Here is a 17,429-nt window from a genome sequence, read left to right on the forward strand (position 1 = left end):
ATGTAGAGTTATTCATGAAACGTGAAGAAATTTTTATTTAGAAAATGTTAGCGAGAACATAGCACTGCATTCATTTCAGCCTTATTAAATAACCTTATCTGAGAGCAAGTTGTGCATCCAAAGAAAAGCAAAATGCTATCTTCTGTGGAAGGAGAGCACATGGGAGTAATTGGAATCCAGATTTCTGTGAAAAGTACTGTAACTAGAGGCTGGGTGAGTCCAGGCTGTCATCATGATGGATACTCTCCCTTTATGTTTATAATTCATGTTTGCACATACATATCCACCTTGCAAGTAGACCCCATCATTTAGAGCATTTTTGCATGAAGTCAGGTAGCTACCTAATTATTACAGTCCACGCATAGTGGAGTTTTCAGTCAACCCTAGTTCCCAATATTTCCAAACTAAAGACAGTTGAATCAGTTCAGGCTTTATGGTAGGTTTGATGTTGCTGGTTAGAGTTACTTCCTACTGTAGCATTCCTGTTCAATAATTTCAGAAAACTTTAAAAACAAAAACAAAAAAAGCCCCCAGCTTTCTGTCCTCCCTTTCTCTGCCCTAAAAAATAGCCTGATCTATTGAGGAAGAGGAAGCACATGAGGAAGACTTGCCTTTCAGGAGGAAAACAAGGGCAAGTTGGTGCTTTAGCCTCTGAGCCTGGAGAGACGAGTGACCTTATGGGTCAGCTTCTATGAAAGTACCTATTGCTTCAAGTTCCTCTTGAAGGACAGAGTCAAAGATACAGGAGCCAGCTTCTGACCTCATATCCAGTAATTCTTAAATACTGGTTTAGAATCAGCAAGTCCCTTAGGTCATGTTAGTCACATGATCCTCCTTTCATGAGAAAACAGCAGGAATTAATTAGGAAATGCTACAGATACCAAACTGGTTCTTCAGAGGCTGGATCAGTAAGTCTAGTAAGGATAGGCTGTCTACCCCAGACCTTTTTCTTTAGGAATTCCTAGCTGAAACCAGACATTGAATTACCAGTTCAGAAAAAAAATTGTCCCCTACTTATGACTGCCACGTCCCCCTGACCACTGGCAGGGGATGGAGGGGATGGATTGCCAGATTCAGGCTGGGAAACTCCTGGAGATTTGGGGAGGACAAGTACCTCAGTGGGGTATAATACCACAAAGTCCACCCTCCAAAGCATCCATTTTCTCCAGAGGAACTGATCTCTGTAGTCTGGAGATGAGCTGTGGTTCCTGGGGATTTCTATGTCCCACCTGGAGGGTGGCATCCCTTCAAATCACAGGTCTCTGCAGCTTTCCAAAACACATTGAATCTAGCCATATAGGTGCCTTTCCCAGAACAATTCAGTGAGCTTTTATGACAGAGTTGCATGGCCTGCCAACACTTTCCCATTCCATAAGGTTCTCAAGCTGTTTTTTTGATGGATTGATGGATTTATGATGAGCTTCCCAATCACACTCATCATTCTAGGAAAAAAAGCAACCACAATTCCTCTGTGCCTTACACAGAGAAGGTACACAACTTCATTCTGTACAGGCCCTCACTTGTGAAGCATTAATTACCTCTCTCTCTCTCTCGGCTTGGCTTCACAAACGAAGATTTAAGAAGGGTGCAATAGTCCACGTCTGCTGCAGGCTCACTGGTGGCTGACAAGACCAATGTGGGACAGGCAGGTCCGGCCGCAGCGGCTGCAGGGAAAAGTCTGATTTAGGGTTGGTGCTGTAGCAGTGCGATTCTTCCTCAATCTTCTTTTGTCCTCAAGACCAGCTATGCGTGCATTCTCAAAGGAAGAGACAGCCTGGTGGATGGTGTGCCTCCATGCTTTGCGATCTGAGGCTAGGTCAGACCACTGGTGATGGTTGATGTGACAGGTGCTAAGGGATTTCTTCAAGGAGTCCTTGTACCTCTTCTTTGGTGCCCCTCTATTTCGATGGCCGGTGGAGAGTTCGCCATACAGGGCAATCTTGGGAAGGCGGTGGTTTTCCATCCTAGAAATATGCCCTGCCCAGCGCAGCTGCGTCTTCAACAGCAGTGCCTCGATGCTGGTAACCTCCGCCCGCTTGAGGACTTCAGTGTTGGTCACAAAGTCACTCCAGTGGATGTTGAGGATGGTGCGAAGGCAGCGCTGATGAAAGCGCTCAAGGAGTCGCAGGTGCTGACGGTATAAAACCCACGATTCGGAGCCGTAGATGAGGGTTGTCATCACAACCGCTTTGTAAACATTGATCTTTGTGCCTTTTTTCAGATGCTTGTTGCTCCACACTCTTTTGTGCAGTCGGCCAAATGCACGGTTTGCCTTTGCCAGCCTGTTGTCAATCTCCTTGTTGATCTTGGCATCTGAGGAGATGATGCACCCCAGGTAGCTGAACTGCTGGACTGTCTTCAGAACTGATTCACCCACAGTGATGCAGGGAGGGTGATAACCTTCCTGGGGTGCAGGCTGGTGGAGAACTTCTGTCTTCTTCAGACTAACTTCTAGGCCGAATAGCTTGGCAGCCTCTGCAAAGCAGGACATCATATGCTGCAGAGCTGATACCGAGTGGGAGACAAGTGCAGCATCATCAGCAAACAGTAGCTCTCGGATGAGTTTTTCCATTGTCTTGGAGTGGGCCTTTAGTCGCCTCAGGTTGAACAGGCTGCCATCGGTGCGATAGCGGATGTAGACACCATCGTCATCATCTAGATCTACTGCGGCTCTTTGAAGCATCATGCTAAAGAAGATCGTAAAGAGAGTTGGCGCAAGAACGCAGCCTTGCTTTACACCTGTGCCTATTGGGAAGGGCTCCGAGAGGTCGTTGCAGTGTCTGACTTGGGCTCGCTGGTCTTTGTGTAGCTGGATGATCATGCTGAGGAACCTTGGGGGACATCCTAAACGTTCCAAGATTTGCCACAGGCCTTTCCTGCTAACGGTATCGAAAGCTTTGGTAAGGTCGACAAAAGTCACATACAGAGCCTTGTTCTGTTTCCTGCATTTCTCTTGGAGCTGCCTGAGAACAAATACCATGTCGGTGGTGCTCCTGTTAGCTCTGAAGCTGCACTGGCTCTCTGGGAGGAGTTCTTCTGCGATGGTGGGCACCAGTCTGTTCAGGAGTATTCTGGCAAGGATTTTGCCTGTGATGGAGAGCAGGGTTATCCCCCGGTAGTTGGAGCAGTCTGACTTTTCCCCTTTGTTCTTGTATAGGGTGATGATGATTGCATCACGAAAGTCCTGTGGTAATTTGCCTTGTTCCCAGCAGGTGACAAGTACTTTGTGAAGTGAGCTATGTAGTACTGTGCCCCCATGCTTCCAGATCTCTGGTGGAATTCCATCAACTCCTGCTGCCTTGCCACTTTTCAGTTGCTTGATGGCTTTAACAGTCTCTTCTAGGGTGGGGATCTCATCCAACTCTGTTTTCACCGGTTGAAGTGGGGTGAGGTGGATTGCTGAATCTTGAACTACGCGGTTGGCACTGAAGAGAACCTGAAAATACTCCGACCACCGGTTCAGTATGGATGCCTTGTCTGTGAGGAGCACTTGGCCGTCTGCACTATGCAAGGGACTCTGAGCCTGATATGATGGACCATATACTGCCTTCAGGGCTTCGTAGAACCCTCTTAAATCACCAGTGTCTGCACACAGCTGGGTTCTCTCTGCAAGCTTGGTCCACCACTCGTTCTGAATGTCTCGAAACTTGCGCTGGAGGTTGCTACATGCAGCGTGAAAGGTTGCTTTTTTCCCAGGACAGGAGGGCTGAGCAAGATGTGCTTGGTAGGCAGATCTCTTTTTTGCCAGTAATTCTTGGATCTCTGGAGTTTTGCCTGGAAGGCAGCTTTAACTTCGGCTGACTGGAGGCTGCCAACCTGAAACTTCCTCTGAGGGATACCTCCTCTCCTGGGTGTGGGTTTAAAGTGAAGACGGAGATTGCAGCGTACAAGACGATGATCTGTATGACATTCTGCGCTGGGCATTACTCGGGTGTGTAAGACATCTCGAAGGTCTCTCTGGCGCACCAGAATGTAGTCGATAAGGTGCCAATGCTTGGACCGTGGGTGCATCCAGGTTGTCTTCAGACTGTTCTTCTGCTGGAAGATAGTGTTGGTGATGGTGAGCTGGTGCTCCATGCAGAATTCTAGCAGGAGGCGCCCGTTGTCATTGCAGTTGCCAATGCCGTGTTTGCCAAGTACTCCTTTCCAGGCTTCCGAGTCTTTACCTACTCTGGCATTGAAGTTGCCAAGGATGATCACCTTGTCCTCTGTAGGGGTCTTCCGTACGAGGTTGCGTAGATCAGCATAGAACTTGTTCTTTTCTGCAGGATCTGCTCGAAGGGTTGGGGCACACACACTCAAGAGTGTTGCATGCTGCTTGTTTTGAAGTGGGAGGCGCATGGACATGATGCGATCTGAGTGACCTGTTGGCAGGTTTTCGAGTTTGGAGGCAATGGAGTTCCTGACCATGAAGCCAACGCCAGAAAGGCGGCTCTCAGCCTTTGACTTACCCGACCAGTAGAGGGTATAGCCAGCACCGTGTTCTTGAAGACTACCTTCCTCAGGGAAACGGACCTCACTGAGAGCTGCTATGTCGATATTCAACCTGAGAAGTTCGTGGGCAATTAGAGCAGAGCGTCGTTCAGGGCAACCACTGCCTACTGTGTCAAGCATGGTTCTGATGTTCCAACACGCAAGCTTTAGTCTTTGCACACTTTGTGAGGCAGGTGCATGCCTTTTCTTTGTTGTTATTTTTCGACCGCAAGTAAGGGCTCCCTCTGGGAATCCTACCCCCCCAGGGAAAGTGTATGCGCAATACATAGCCTCTCCTCTCCCGGTGTAGTGAATTAATTACCAATGCTATTTAAATACACCCAGGTGAACATTGTAGCCTGTGCCAGGTCAAAGTAAAGAACCAATGGTTACTGTTCCCTGTTTTAGTTTTGTTGTTGTTGCTTTTACTTTGTTGAGTGTTGGATTTGATATGATTGAATTCAAATACAAGATGGGGAAGCAGTTTTGGTGTCATGAAGAAAGGAGGGAAAAAAGACTTTCCTAAAGTGCCCCCTTATTCAGGAATGGTAAATCATAGCATCAGAGGTCTGGAATCCAGTAGAGGAATAAAGCCCTTCCTCAGGGAAAAAAATTAACAAATCAGTGGAAGCATTAAGATGCAAATCCCCAGGCCTATAGCAGGACCAGCTTGTACACAGATTTAAAGGAGACCTACTTCCATGTGCCTTATGCCCCACCACACTGAATATTTCTTCAGTTCAGCCCTACGAAAATATTCAAATATCTAGTGACCTACCTAAATTTCCAGGGCCATATTCTCCAAAATTGTTTCATCCAAAGCTATATGGGATCTTTTAAAAAAAACACGTTTCTGTTCTCAGCTAAAAGGAGGCCTCTTATATATGTAAAGAGTGTTGGAGAAGATTTATATCGACATTAACCTCAAATCCTCCAGGAATTAAAGTACAATATATATTTCAAGGGTTGTTTTTTTTATTTCAACAAAGTAGATTCCTATTTAGTCAGGAAAATTATACAATCATGTCACATACATTTATTAAAGAGCAACATTTTAACATTTGTTTTAAGAGCAATTTAATAGACAACTCCAGGACTGGTCTTGTGTGCCATCTATTGGAATGTATAAAAATAATCTTCTATTAGCTTACATTGCAAAATATCACTTTAAGACTTAGATGTGACATCCAGAAATAAATTAAAGGCTACATGGCCTGATACATCTGAGTATTCATATAGTCACAGAAATTAAAAGTCTTACAGTACAATGGGCTGAAATTGGAGTAACTCTGCACTTTTGGTCTATTAAACTGTAAACAAATGAACATTTCAATTTTTTTGTGACAAAATGTAGAGAAATAGGATTTATTCCACAAAATGGAAAACAAGTTTCTCTTGGAACTTTAATGAGTCCATAAATAAATACTGGACTGTATACAAGTTTATGTATATCCCAATTGCTGGAGGTTTTGGAAATTTTTATCTCTCCCTATGGCAGCTAACCTGCTTGTTTATTTCTTTTTCCCATCTGTTATCTTCCTGTTTGTAACAGAACACTATTACTTGAAGTATGCTTAATGACTGTGCTTAATGGCTGTAGGGTACATTCTTCATTACATATGAGAGTCTGTGAGAAAGTTTGAGTGTAATAGAAATTTGGGATCTTTGAGAAGGCAAAGATAGGTTTTATGAGCTATATTGTGTCCTAGTAAGATACTACCATATATACAAGAGCCAATATAAGATTCTTCTGCCAACCCCAATTACAGAGAGGAAGAACTGCCTGGAAACTAATAAAATGGGAATGACCTATGGCTTGATGCTTGTGGTTGATGGGTTTTCATTTTCTAGAAGTTCAAAATTTCTTTCGAGGAGCCTGGAAATCTTGATTCATTACAAAGTGCTTCCTAGCACATATCATGTCTCTTCTTACCTTGCTTTAATACAAATGCAACTTAAACTCATCTTAATGTGTGATTTGCAGGGTAATACTAAAGAGAGTTATACCTTTCTAGGTCCATTGACTTCAGTGGCTTTAAAAGAATGTAACTTTGTTTATGATTGCATTGGGTCCTGCATAGGGACTGTCAAAATATGGATGTTTATAGAATCTTTTATTTGGAAGCTTGTTTTATGAAGCATAATGCTTTCCTACAAACCTAGTGTCATTTAGGGATGGGCATGAACCAGCTCATGAACTAAAGTTCATGATGAATCTTGCCGGTTCATGGTTCGCAAACTGAAGAGCCATCTTGAACTTCCATTATTTTAATGCAATTTGTGGTGGTTCATGAAGAGCCAAAAACAGGGACTTAAGTGTTTTGGAGCCCTGTAAACCCCTGCTCTCTGCTCTTCATGAAAAACAGCTGAGTAGTGGGGAGCCATGGCTTTGAGCCGAGCCATTTAAATCCCTACTTTCTGCTTCTTACTACTCAGCTGTTTTTCATGGGAAACCTCTGCTTTCTGCTCCTGACACTTTTGGTGGGAAGCAGAAAGCAGGGATCATCAACTGATACAAACCAGTTTGGTTCAGAAACCAAACTCCCAGTTCATATTGGTTCATGGCTTGCCCACAAACCATGAAATGAACTGCAAAAATGTGGTTTGTGCTCATTCCTAGCCTTGTTAACAATAAATGTATTGATTATTCTGTTTAGTAACCTTACTAATTAAAATCAATAAACAAACATTTATATTAATATAAAAATGTAATCTCCTCCAGGTTAATGGCATCGACTTGAGGAATGCTAGTCATGAAGAAGCTATCACAGCCTTGAGACAGACTCCTCAGAAAGTGCAACTGGTTGTTTACAGAGATGAAGCTCATTATAAGGATGAAGAGAATTTGGAGATTTTCCATATAGAGCTACAAAGGAAAATGGGTAGAGGATTAGGGCTAAGCATTGTTGGCAAACGGTAAGGGTTGTACTTAAACACAGCTCTGTTTAGAGAATGTTCTTGTAGCAGAGCATACAAGAGCATTCTAAAGCCAAGTCAGGGTCTCTGGAGTTAAGAAGTGGCCACTATTTATGGTTCTATCATCATGAAGGGTGACAATTCTAGTGCTTGTAAAACTGATTTGATTTTATCTTGCCAATATGAAATTTGCTATAGAGACTCTCCTTCCTGAAGTCTGCAGTTTAAAAAAGTGTGGCTGAGGAAAGTCAGTTCCACAGTCAGAGTTTTGTTTTGTTTTGTTTTTTAGGTTAAAATAATGTTTTTAAAATGTGTGTAAGCTGCTAAGATATCCCTGTCATTGGTATGATAAAAAATTATTGCATAGTTTTAAAGAGAGAATGTTTGAAATGAGAGCCGGTTTGGTGTAGTGGTTAAGTTTGTGGACTTGTATCTGGGAGAACCAGGTTTGATTCCCCACTCCTCCACTTGTACCTGCTAGAATGGCCTAGGGTTAGCCATAGCTCTGGCAGAGGTTGTCCTTGAAAGGGCAGCTGCTGTGAGAGCCCTCTCAGCCCCACCCACCTCACAGGGTGTCTGTTGTGGGGGGAGAAGATATAGGAGATTGTAAGCCACTCTGAGTCTCTGATTCAGAGAGAAGGGTGGGGTATAAATCTGCAGTTCTTCTCATTTTACTCAGTGGTGATTGAAGTATGAGTCTTGCAGAAGAGTGGCTGTATTAATCTGTAGTAGCAAAATAAAACTAGTGGTCTTGAAAAGACCAGCAATATTTATTTCAATATGATATTTAAGTGAATGATAACTCACGCAAGTTCATATTAAAATAAAATGTTGCTAATTTTATAAGGTGTCACTTTTACTAGTCTCTTAAAGATCACTATCTTTAAGGAACATAAATATCTTTACAACACTGATTTCAGCTTGTTGCCCCTAATTGTGACCTCTAACCTGCAGACAAAGAGGATTGGGGTGAAAGACCAAAATGAAGTGTGAGTATGTGGAGCTTTAAATTGTAAGCAAGCTTGATGACCTTGCTCACTCCCCTCCCTCAGAGGCAAGATTTTTCCTCTGTTTTTCTCTCCCTTTCTAACTGAGCAGCCCTATGTATTAATTTTCTTCTTTTCTGAAGAACTGTGACAGTCCCACCCTGTCATAGTATGAAGTTTTGCTGCTGGCTCAGCCCAGAAACCTGAGAAAAGGGCCAAGATTCCCCCTTTTAGCAAAAAAATAACAAAATGTTTTCAACAAGGAGAGAAAAGATCAGGTGAAATCAGGGATATAAAATTTCTGAGGTAAATCAATATAGGCACAGACTACAGTTTGTATGCTTCAAGCAGTTGAGAGTTTCTTAAGCTTTTCGCAATGACTTAGAATCTTTAAAATTAGAGGCTCCCCCCCTCCAGTGTTTCCTAAACACTCCAATATACAGGGCTTTCCAATATACAGAAAAGGCCCAGCAGGAACTTGCCACACCCCCTGATGTCACCATTGTTTCACATAGGGCTTTTTGTTTAAAAAGTCCAGCATGAACTCATTTGCATATTAGGCCACACCCCCAGCTGCCAAGCCGGCCAAAACTGCGTTCCTGTGCATTCCTGCTAAAAAAAAAAAAAAGCCCTGCCCGTATACATCCTTGAGTGCATTTGACTCTTTTGGTTTCCAGAAGGCTGGGATACTCTGTCTAGTACCCAGATTTCACTAAACCCACCAGTACTCTTCTTGAGTTTTTCTGACTCTTAAGGTTTCAAAAAGCAGTTTCTAAACACATCTGACCAGGGATCTCTCCACTCCTCACAGCTATCTCCCTTTTCCACCTGGGTAGGGGGTTTCTTTTCTCACTAGAAAATATATTCCCTTTTTTAGCCTGAATGGGAATGATCTACCCACTCCTTCTGCCGACCTCCCCAGTTCTCCATCTATGTTAAATTGTTCTCAGTTAAACACAAACCCTGCCATTTTGTGTTTATATCTCACTGAGCCCTGAATTCAGTCAGGGCTGAGTTCAGATTCCCTTCTCCGCAGCATTCAGCTGTCAAGTCTTTCTTTGCTCAACTGATACTAACCAATCAAATTCCTTGGAGCTGCCTGTCACTCTAGGCTCTCTGGCTCTGTGACAAATTAACCCTTCACAATCTATTTCATTTGAACAGAGAGAGAGGTCCATTGGGGTGCCACAGAGGTTGGTTCTGGCCCAGTACTTTTCAGTGTTTTTATCAGTGATCTGGATGAGGGTGTGGAGGGACCACTAATTAAATTTGCTGATGACACCAAATTAGGAGGATCAACAAACACACCAGAAGATAGAGAAAGAATTCAGTGAGATCTGAAAAAGTAGGCAGATATGAACAAAATGCAATAGAAGAAGAAGAAGAAGAAGAAGAAGAAGAAGAAGAAGATGATGATGATGATGATGATGATGATGATGATGATGATGATGATGATGATGATGATGATGATGATATAGAATTTACACTTTACCCTACACTATGAATCTCAGAGTGTCAGAGCGGCTTTCGATCTCCTTCCCCCCCCCCCCCCACACACAACAGACACCCTGTGAAAGTAGGTGTCAAGTCTGGGGTTTCAATAACGAGACTTTCTTGATAAGAAGTTCTAGTTTATTGTAACATGTTGCAGAACTGTAGCTGAAAGATTGCGAGACTGGCGAGCATACACAAAGGGCAAACATTTAAGGTACAAATCAAAAGCATTCCTGAGGGGAGGGCACACTATGCAGGGTACATTCACACATCGTTGTTACATTTATCGTTCTCAGGCCTTGGTTGGCCTTGGGCGCTTCCTGGCGCTCGTTATCTCTGAGAAGGCTTCATAATCTTATTCTCATGCTCTCATTACCAAGCTATACTACATAACAAGGGGGAGGTGATGGGGGAAGGCAAGGATGAGCTAGCAGCAGATGAATACAGTATGGCTTTTACCCAGGATCCCTCTCCTGAACCAGCTTTTTGGGCCTAGACTACTCAGCAGCATTGTTAGGGAAACTGCTCTCAAAATGAGATTGGGGAATTAGATTGAGAGACAGTTGTCCCAATAGGAATCTTTTATTATCTGTGTATACCAGGCTCAACCGATCAGAGAGTCAATGCTCAATAACGGACTCTAATTTAATGAAAACCAATTGTAATTTATTTGAAATAGTTCTTTCACACAAGATAAAAATACAAAACATTCACACATTCATACAGGTCTAGGAAAAATAGAGAGATCGATAGGGGAACATAAAAGGATGGACATACAGGGTAATACTACCTCTCGCAGACTCCAAGGAAGGCTCCGATGGCGACGAATGAGGGAATGGGGGAATGGACCCGAAACTGATCAGGAATCGGGGATGGATCTATACAGCGGGTTAAGGGGGATTGCTGAATAGAGAGCACACCTGTGGGTAGCTAGTCCACAGGTTATATAGGGTTACCTTAGTCCTGAGGGAATGGGAGGTGACTGGGAGTGGAAATGGGAGGTTCCACTGATGACCAAGAAGGCTGGACATCGGTTGGACCAATGGTGAGTCCATGGCGACACCTGATTGGGTGTATGCCTCAACCAATGAACATCACCTTCATCCTGGGCATCCTGGAAACTTCCAAGTTGCGACAGGGCTTGGGGTGGCTCTAGTGATATCAGTATGTAGATAGTTGGGTGATTGGGATGAGATGGGATTAACTGGGAATGTGACAATAGAGAATCAGATATGGACCTAGGTATTCCGGTGTAGACAAAAGGGCTTGGATATATCAGGAGAGATCCTTCCTCTCTCTCATCATCTCCTGGGTGAAGCCTGTTGTTCAGGATATTACTTGGCAATCAGGATTAATAGTGGAGTCATTAATCCATTCATAGACTAGATAGGTTGCTTGCGGGCTAGGAATGACTCAAGGTGTGTACGTGAGGTTCCCACTAAGAAGGAATGAAGTCCCACCAAGCAGGAAGATGGCTACATGTGATGTTAGCGAAACACAGTGGTTTCCATGCTTAGCGCTTCAACACCGTTCGCCTGGACAGCTCCGTGGCGGCGTAGCCTCCTCCTCGCCATGGCGGATTCCACGCGGTAGCGGGGAAACGTTGTGTGCGTCTGCAGACACTCTGTGCCTGTCTCAAGCACTTGTATAATGAGTAGATGGTACACATGAGTCCTACATAGTCCCTGGATAGCTTTACTCGCATTCATTGGCCAGGCGGATGCAAGCTCCAGGCGCCCTGGCAACCGTATGTGTGTGACAGAGGGGTCATTTTCTCACAGCATAACAGACTTGACAGTAGGTGTCTAGTGAGAAAAGAAAAAGCGGGAAGATACCAGCTGGGTATTAGGAAAAACTTTTTTATAGTAAAAGTTGTTCAACAGTGGAATCAGCTACCTAGCAAGATGGCGAGCTCCCCTTCACTGGCAGTCTTTAAGCAGCGGCTTGACAAACACTTGTCAGGGATGCCCTAGGGTCATCCTGCACTGAGCAGGGGGTTGGACTAGGTGGCCTGTATGGCTCCTTCCAACTCTGTGGTTCTATGATTCATTACCTTACAAAGCACGTCTGAGATTTTAAAGTGCATTCCATCACATAAGTATAATATGCATGGTATGGAAAGTCAGTGTTGTTCAAAAAATGTCAATGCTCAAGCACTTTTCATGCTGCTTTGTGCATAAAAAAAAGCTGCACTAATTTGTAAGAGTCAATTCTCTTCCAAGACCAAAGATTCAAGGACATAAACCAGAAGGCCAAGAATGATGACCTAAGGCTGAAGAGGTTAAATGCTCTTTCAGAAAAGTGACTATTTATGCAGTTACTTTATTTATATCATCTTTTTCTTCCTTCATGGAACTCAAGGCTACTTGCATAGAATCTCTGGTGGGCAGGGTCTCCCATCTGCTTATCTTCAAGATTTTTGAACCATATACCCACCGGTCCTCCCTGTGGCCCACTGATTTTACAACAGCTATTGAATCTATGCTCTTGGCTTCTTTCCTGCTGATTAGTCATACTGTAATTACATATGCTTTTTCTAAATATTATTTCACATTTCAGAAGAGACCCCTAGTAGTTGAGAGCTGCTGTAGGTTTAGTAGCAAGAGTGGATTGCAAGTGTCTCAGGTTCATGTTTCATCTCAGCTTATAGTTCACTAGGTAGCCTTGGGCAAACTGCTATTTTCTCATTTGGAGTATAGGTACAGAAACATTGATCCACCTTACAGGACAGCTGTGAGGATTACTAGAGGAGTGTACAGAATTATTATTGTTGTTCCACATAGCAAATTGTGTCTGATTTTTCATTTCAAGACTAAAATGTGGGTAGTGACAGAGTGAATTCAAACCAAGATTTCCTTCAGTAAATGCCATTTGAATAAAGGGGCCAGTCCCAACTGCAAACTGTAAGTAGAGCCTCTTGCTCTCTGAAGTACTATCCTAAGAAACAGCATGATGTGAAGGTCTGTCATGTAATAAGAACCTACTGTATTGAGTGTTGTCTCTGAAACATTTGAATATCTGTATTCCTACAGTCTGTCACTTCCTTTGAATAGCTTATTTTTCAAAACTGCATTTAGAATCTGTTTTTGCTAGTTTAATAGACATGTGCTTCTTGCATTGTTAGAAATGGAAGTGGAGTATTCATCTCTGATATCGTCAAAGGAGGAGCTGCAGACCTTGATGGGAGACTAATTCAAGGGGACCAGATCTTGTCTGTCAATGGGGAGGATGTAAGACATACTTCACAAGAGGTTGTTGCCACTATCCTCAAGGTGAGCCATATGATATAATCTGCTGTTCTAAATTGCAGTTGCAAACGTTCTATAAGATGATTAAAGACTTGGATGCACCAGAAATTTCCAGACAGAGATTTTCCCATCTCCTCTGTAGTCCAAGATTATCCTTCAAATTCTGCTCCTGGAGGACAGAGAACCTCCTATGAATAGCTTGAGGGAGTCACAGGTCTGTAGCATTGGGGTAGGATTGCCAAAATTGACCCGTTCTGTCCATAGAAATCTTTCATGGGACCTAATCTATGCTCTGTGCCGATCCAAAAATTATATTTGACAACCAAGCATAGCAGAAGAACTGGTACATTAAACAGTAGGGTGACTGGCAAAAGATTTCTGGGAGCTGGGACTTCAAAAAGATGGCTGATGCTGATGTATTTGAAATCCATCCCCTCCAAAATCTAACATACATCATGGAGATACTCAGGGCTCTTTTTCTAGCAGGAGCTCCTCTGCATATTAGGCCATGCCCCCTGATATAGCCAATCCTCCAAGAGCTTAGAGGGCTCTTAGTACAGGGCCTACTGTAAGCTTCAGGAGGATTGGCTACATCAGGGGGTGTGGCCTAATATGCAGAGGAGCCCTGGAGATACTGAGGAAATATTCTGATTCATGAAGCAAAGATTTCAGTTCATTTAATGACTGGACAGTGTGAAAACCCCATGTGTTCACTGGGATTTACTCCCAGGCAAGTGTTCATAGAATTGCTACCCAAGGATTGGATCTGGGAACTCATGGACATAAAAATCATTGATCTTTTGCAAGTTCCATTCCCTTAGCAGTCCTTTGTGACCCTGGCAAAATTTATTTCCAGGCTCATTAGCCACCTGCATTGGGAGTTTGAAGAGGGGGAGAGGCAAAATGTACTTCTGCACTAGCAGAAGAGTAAAAAAGGGAAATTTCCTCCTCTTCAGCCTCCTCACCCACATGGATCTATGTACGTCCTTCAACCTCAGGAGTGAGCTTTTCCAAGGTCAGAAAGGATTGCTTGAAGAAGAGCACCTGGAGGAAAAATATGACTGTCAGTGCCTTCCACTGATGGATTGCTGGGTCCAGTCCCGTGTCTTAGAACAAACATAAGTTTAAAAAATTAAACATGTTATGCTTTTGTGAATTAAAGTTATTATGTGTGCTCTTTACAGTTCTAAAGCGACTTCAAAATATAGGGATGCTATATGTTTCCTAACATTAAAAGACATACATAGAAAACTGTTCAGATAGAAAGTGAACTAGTTATAGGATTGAGACCCAGAACTGGAAGATGGATTATTTAATTATATGATATCTAGTTCAAACAGTTATTAGGCTTTTGTATTATAAAATGGCAATGGTGAGATTTTGGTGTGTGGGTGAAGTGTTCTTGATAAATGAATATGTTCCAAGAGGAATCTAAGAACTGTCTGGTGTATTTCTTTCATCTCCTAAGTGTGCTCAAGGGCTTGTGCAGCTAGAGATTGGACGACTTAGAGCTGGATCTTGGCTGTCTTCACGGAAAACATCTCAAAACAGCCAGGTTAGTGGCAGATGGTGGTGCATTATAAAAGAAATGGGAAATTGATTAGATAAAGACAGCTAGTTTCTGATGTCTTTGTTTTGTATGCAATGATTGCAGGGAACAGACTTTCAAATCCAGTTTACTGATTTACTTTTACTGGTAATCAAAATAATCTTTTAGACAATTGGACAATGTACTTCTGGGATCCGTCATCTTGGTTTCAGAGTTGTCTGCAGATGCTCTCCGCAGCAACTCTGAATCTAGTCGTTGGAGGGGTATCACCGAAGTGATACTCCCAAAGGGAAGGCTTGTAGAGCTTTCTCTTCGGCATGGGAATCCCATAGGGAGGGAAGGGGCAACGGCAATGGCCCCTGAGACTCATCGTGCGTCCTGAAGCTCCGCAGCTATGAAAGCTGATATCAGCAGAAAAAGAACTGCTTATGCTTTCACTTTCTCCAGTACATCCTTTAAAGCAACATTTCTCCACTTCTAAAGCGACAACTCTGCCTAACAAGTAGGTGTTTTTTTTTTCTAACTCTACCCCCCAATGGGTCACTTAACATACCATCAACATAGACTAGCTCAAGGATTACTTCAAAAGGCCTCGGAACTTTATGAGCAGTCTTAACTATTCAAACTGATTTGAATATAAATACTAAATACTAAAATTGACCCGGACTCTAATTGGATATATGTTACAAAGATCATCAAGAATCTGCAATACGATCTGAATACAAAAGGGAATTACAGAAAGTTCTGTCTTCATTATCTGTCTGTAGCTGAAAGAATGCCTCTCAACAACTTCTGTTGAAGCTGCTGTAGAACGAGAACTAACAAGAGAGAAGTGTAAATACAATCTGACTTAATGAGATTGAGCTTTGAATGCACAATCTGAGTTTTAATATGGTATTTAATGAAATGGCACATGGAAAAGCTATCAGTGCAAATCTCAGATCTTTAAAGGAAGATTTCATTTCATTTACGCAGCTTCTGGTGGACTTGTGAAAGGGCTAAAATGTTTTGGCAGATGATTCAGCAAGAGATTTCTAAGTTTTGGGATATGAATTCAATAAAGTGGCAGAGACTTTTCTGCTGGGATTACAAATGGAAAAATTTCCAAAAGAAGATAGAACTTTAATATGGTACTTGCTCTCAGCTGCTAGGACATTGTATGTGCAGCTATGGAAGCAAGAAAAAATACCAGAGAAATAGGATTGGATTACAAAAGTTATGTCATGGAGTGAAATGGACAAATTAACAAGAAAACTAAGAGACTATGATTTGGAACTTTTTAAGTTGGAGTGGAAGAAATTCAGAAGATACGTAGAAAAAGAGTGGAAAATAAAAGGACATTGGACAATCTTTGATAATGATTAAGGTTTTTAAAATAAGAATATAACTTTTGGGGGGGGGGTTGTTTTTTTTTAATAGTTAAGGGTACCTTTAATATTTGCTTTCTTTAAGTAAATAACACTGGCGGGGGTCAAGTAACGGGGGGAGGGTGTGGGAAAAGTAAGATATGGGGTAGAAACGTTTCTTTTTTTATTTTAAGCTTTTATAAGTTGTAGATATAGTTCTGCTACCATATGTTACTAATAAAAATTGTTTATACTAGAAAAAAGATTATTTTATGCTTATAGCTAATGATTTGAGTGAAGAGGATCCGACAGCTAATGAAAGGGCAAATTTACAGGGGCCCTGCACTAAAAAGAGAGATTCGGTGGCAGTGAAAGCAGAAGGGGAAACGGTTATTATGCGAAACAAACAAAGGAAAACAAAAATGGCTTCTTCTGACGCATTTTCAAAATTTCACGGGATGCTGAGCTCTAATAAGATTAAATGGAGAAAGGGAAATGGCGATGAACTCTCTCTTTGGTGGTTGAGGAGGCGGGCCATGCTGAGAAGAGAAAAACTGCACTTCAGTCAGCGAATCTGGATTTGGAAGGATTTTGGATTTTTTCTCTCTGCTTTGGTGAATGGCTGAACAAGGAACTTTGACTAAGAACTCTAAGGTGACACTAGAAGATAAACTATGGACAAATGGGCTGCCTCAGATATAATTTGGACGCAGAAACTAAAGGAACTTAAAAGTTTTTAACCCTTGGGGAGAAGGACTTGGGAATCTGGGTCTTTGTTTTTTTTCCTCTTTTTTTTTTCTCCCGGTGAATAGGTAAGCACTGACAGTTTGCCTATTTAGAGAGATTGTTTCTAATGATGTGAAAATAAGATCAATGGTGAAAAGCTAGATAGCATAATGGCTGCAGGATTTGAACAATTTGGTAATTCGGTAGACTTGCTTTTAATATGCCTGCAGGACAAATGGTTTAGATAGAGATAGACAAAGTAACTGGTTGTATTTGATATACTTTATGCAATTTGCTATGAACAAAGAAAAGATTTTCATGTGCTTTCTTTAATAGGGCTTTTGCTAAATCAATAACCTAATTTGTGCTTGTTATAGGTGTAAGTTAATTTAGTAAAATTTGATGAGACAGTCTGGTAAGAAAAAAAATATTTTTCTTTTTGCTTATTGGTTATATTTGATTTGTGTTTAAGAAGAACTGTTTTTTTGTATAACGCTTTACTAGTTTATTAAAAGAATTATTAATTATTTTTTTTATCCTGGTAAAAGAAGAAAGGAAAGTAACATTTAAGGAGATTTTTATACTTGTAGGTAAAAAGATTTGAGTATTATACTGAGAAGTGGAGTTATAACTGATATATTTGTACTGGTCTCTGTTTTCTGCTTTTTTTCCATTCTGTATGACCCTTTTT

General features: G+C 42.0%; 1 protein-coding gene across 1 annotated transcript in view; it reads left to right on the forward strand.

The window, feature by feature from the left end:
* Window positions 1–17,429, forward strand: part of PATJ (PATJ crumbs cell polarity complex component) — a 332,986-nt gene that overhangs the window by 272,429 nt on the left and 43,128 nt on the right. The window contains 3 exon segments of the mRNA XM_060231912.1: window positions 7,196–7,389; window positions 12,994–13,141; window positions 14,586–14,672. Of these exon segments, the coding sequence (XP_060087895.1) occupies window positions 7,196–7,389; window positions 12,994–13,141; window positions 14,586–14,672 (429 nt within the window).

The sequence above is a fragment of the Heteronotia binoei genome, chromosome 2 (assembly GCF_032191835.1).
Source record: "Heteronotia binoei isolate CCM8104 ecotype False Entrance Well chromosome 2, APGP_CSIRO_Hbin_v1, whole genome shotgun sequence".
In the NCBI taxonomy this organism is placed as follows: Eukaryota; Metazoa; Chordata; class Lepidosauria; order Squamata; family Gekkonidae; genus Heteronotia; species Heteronotia binoei.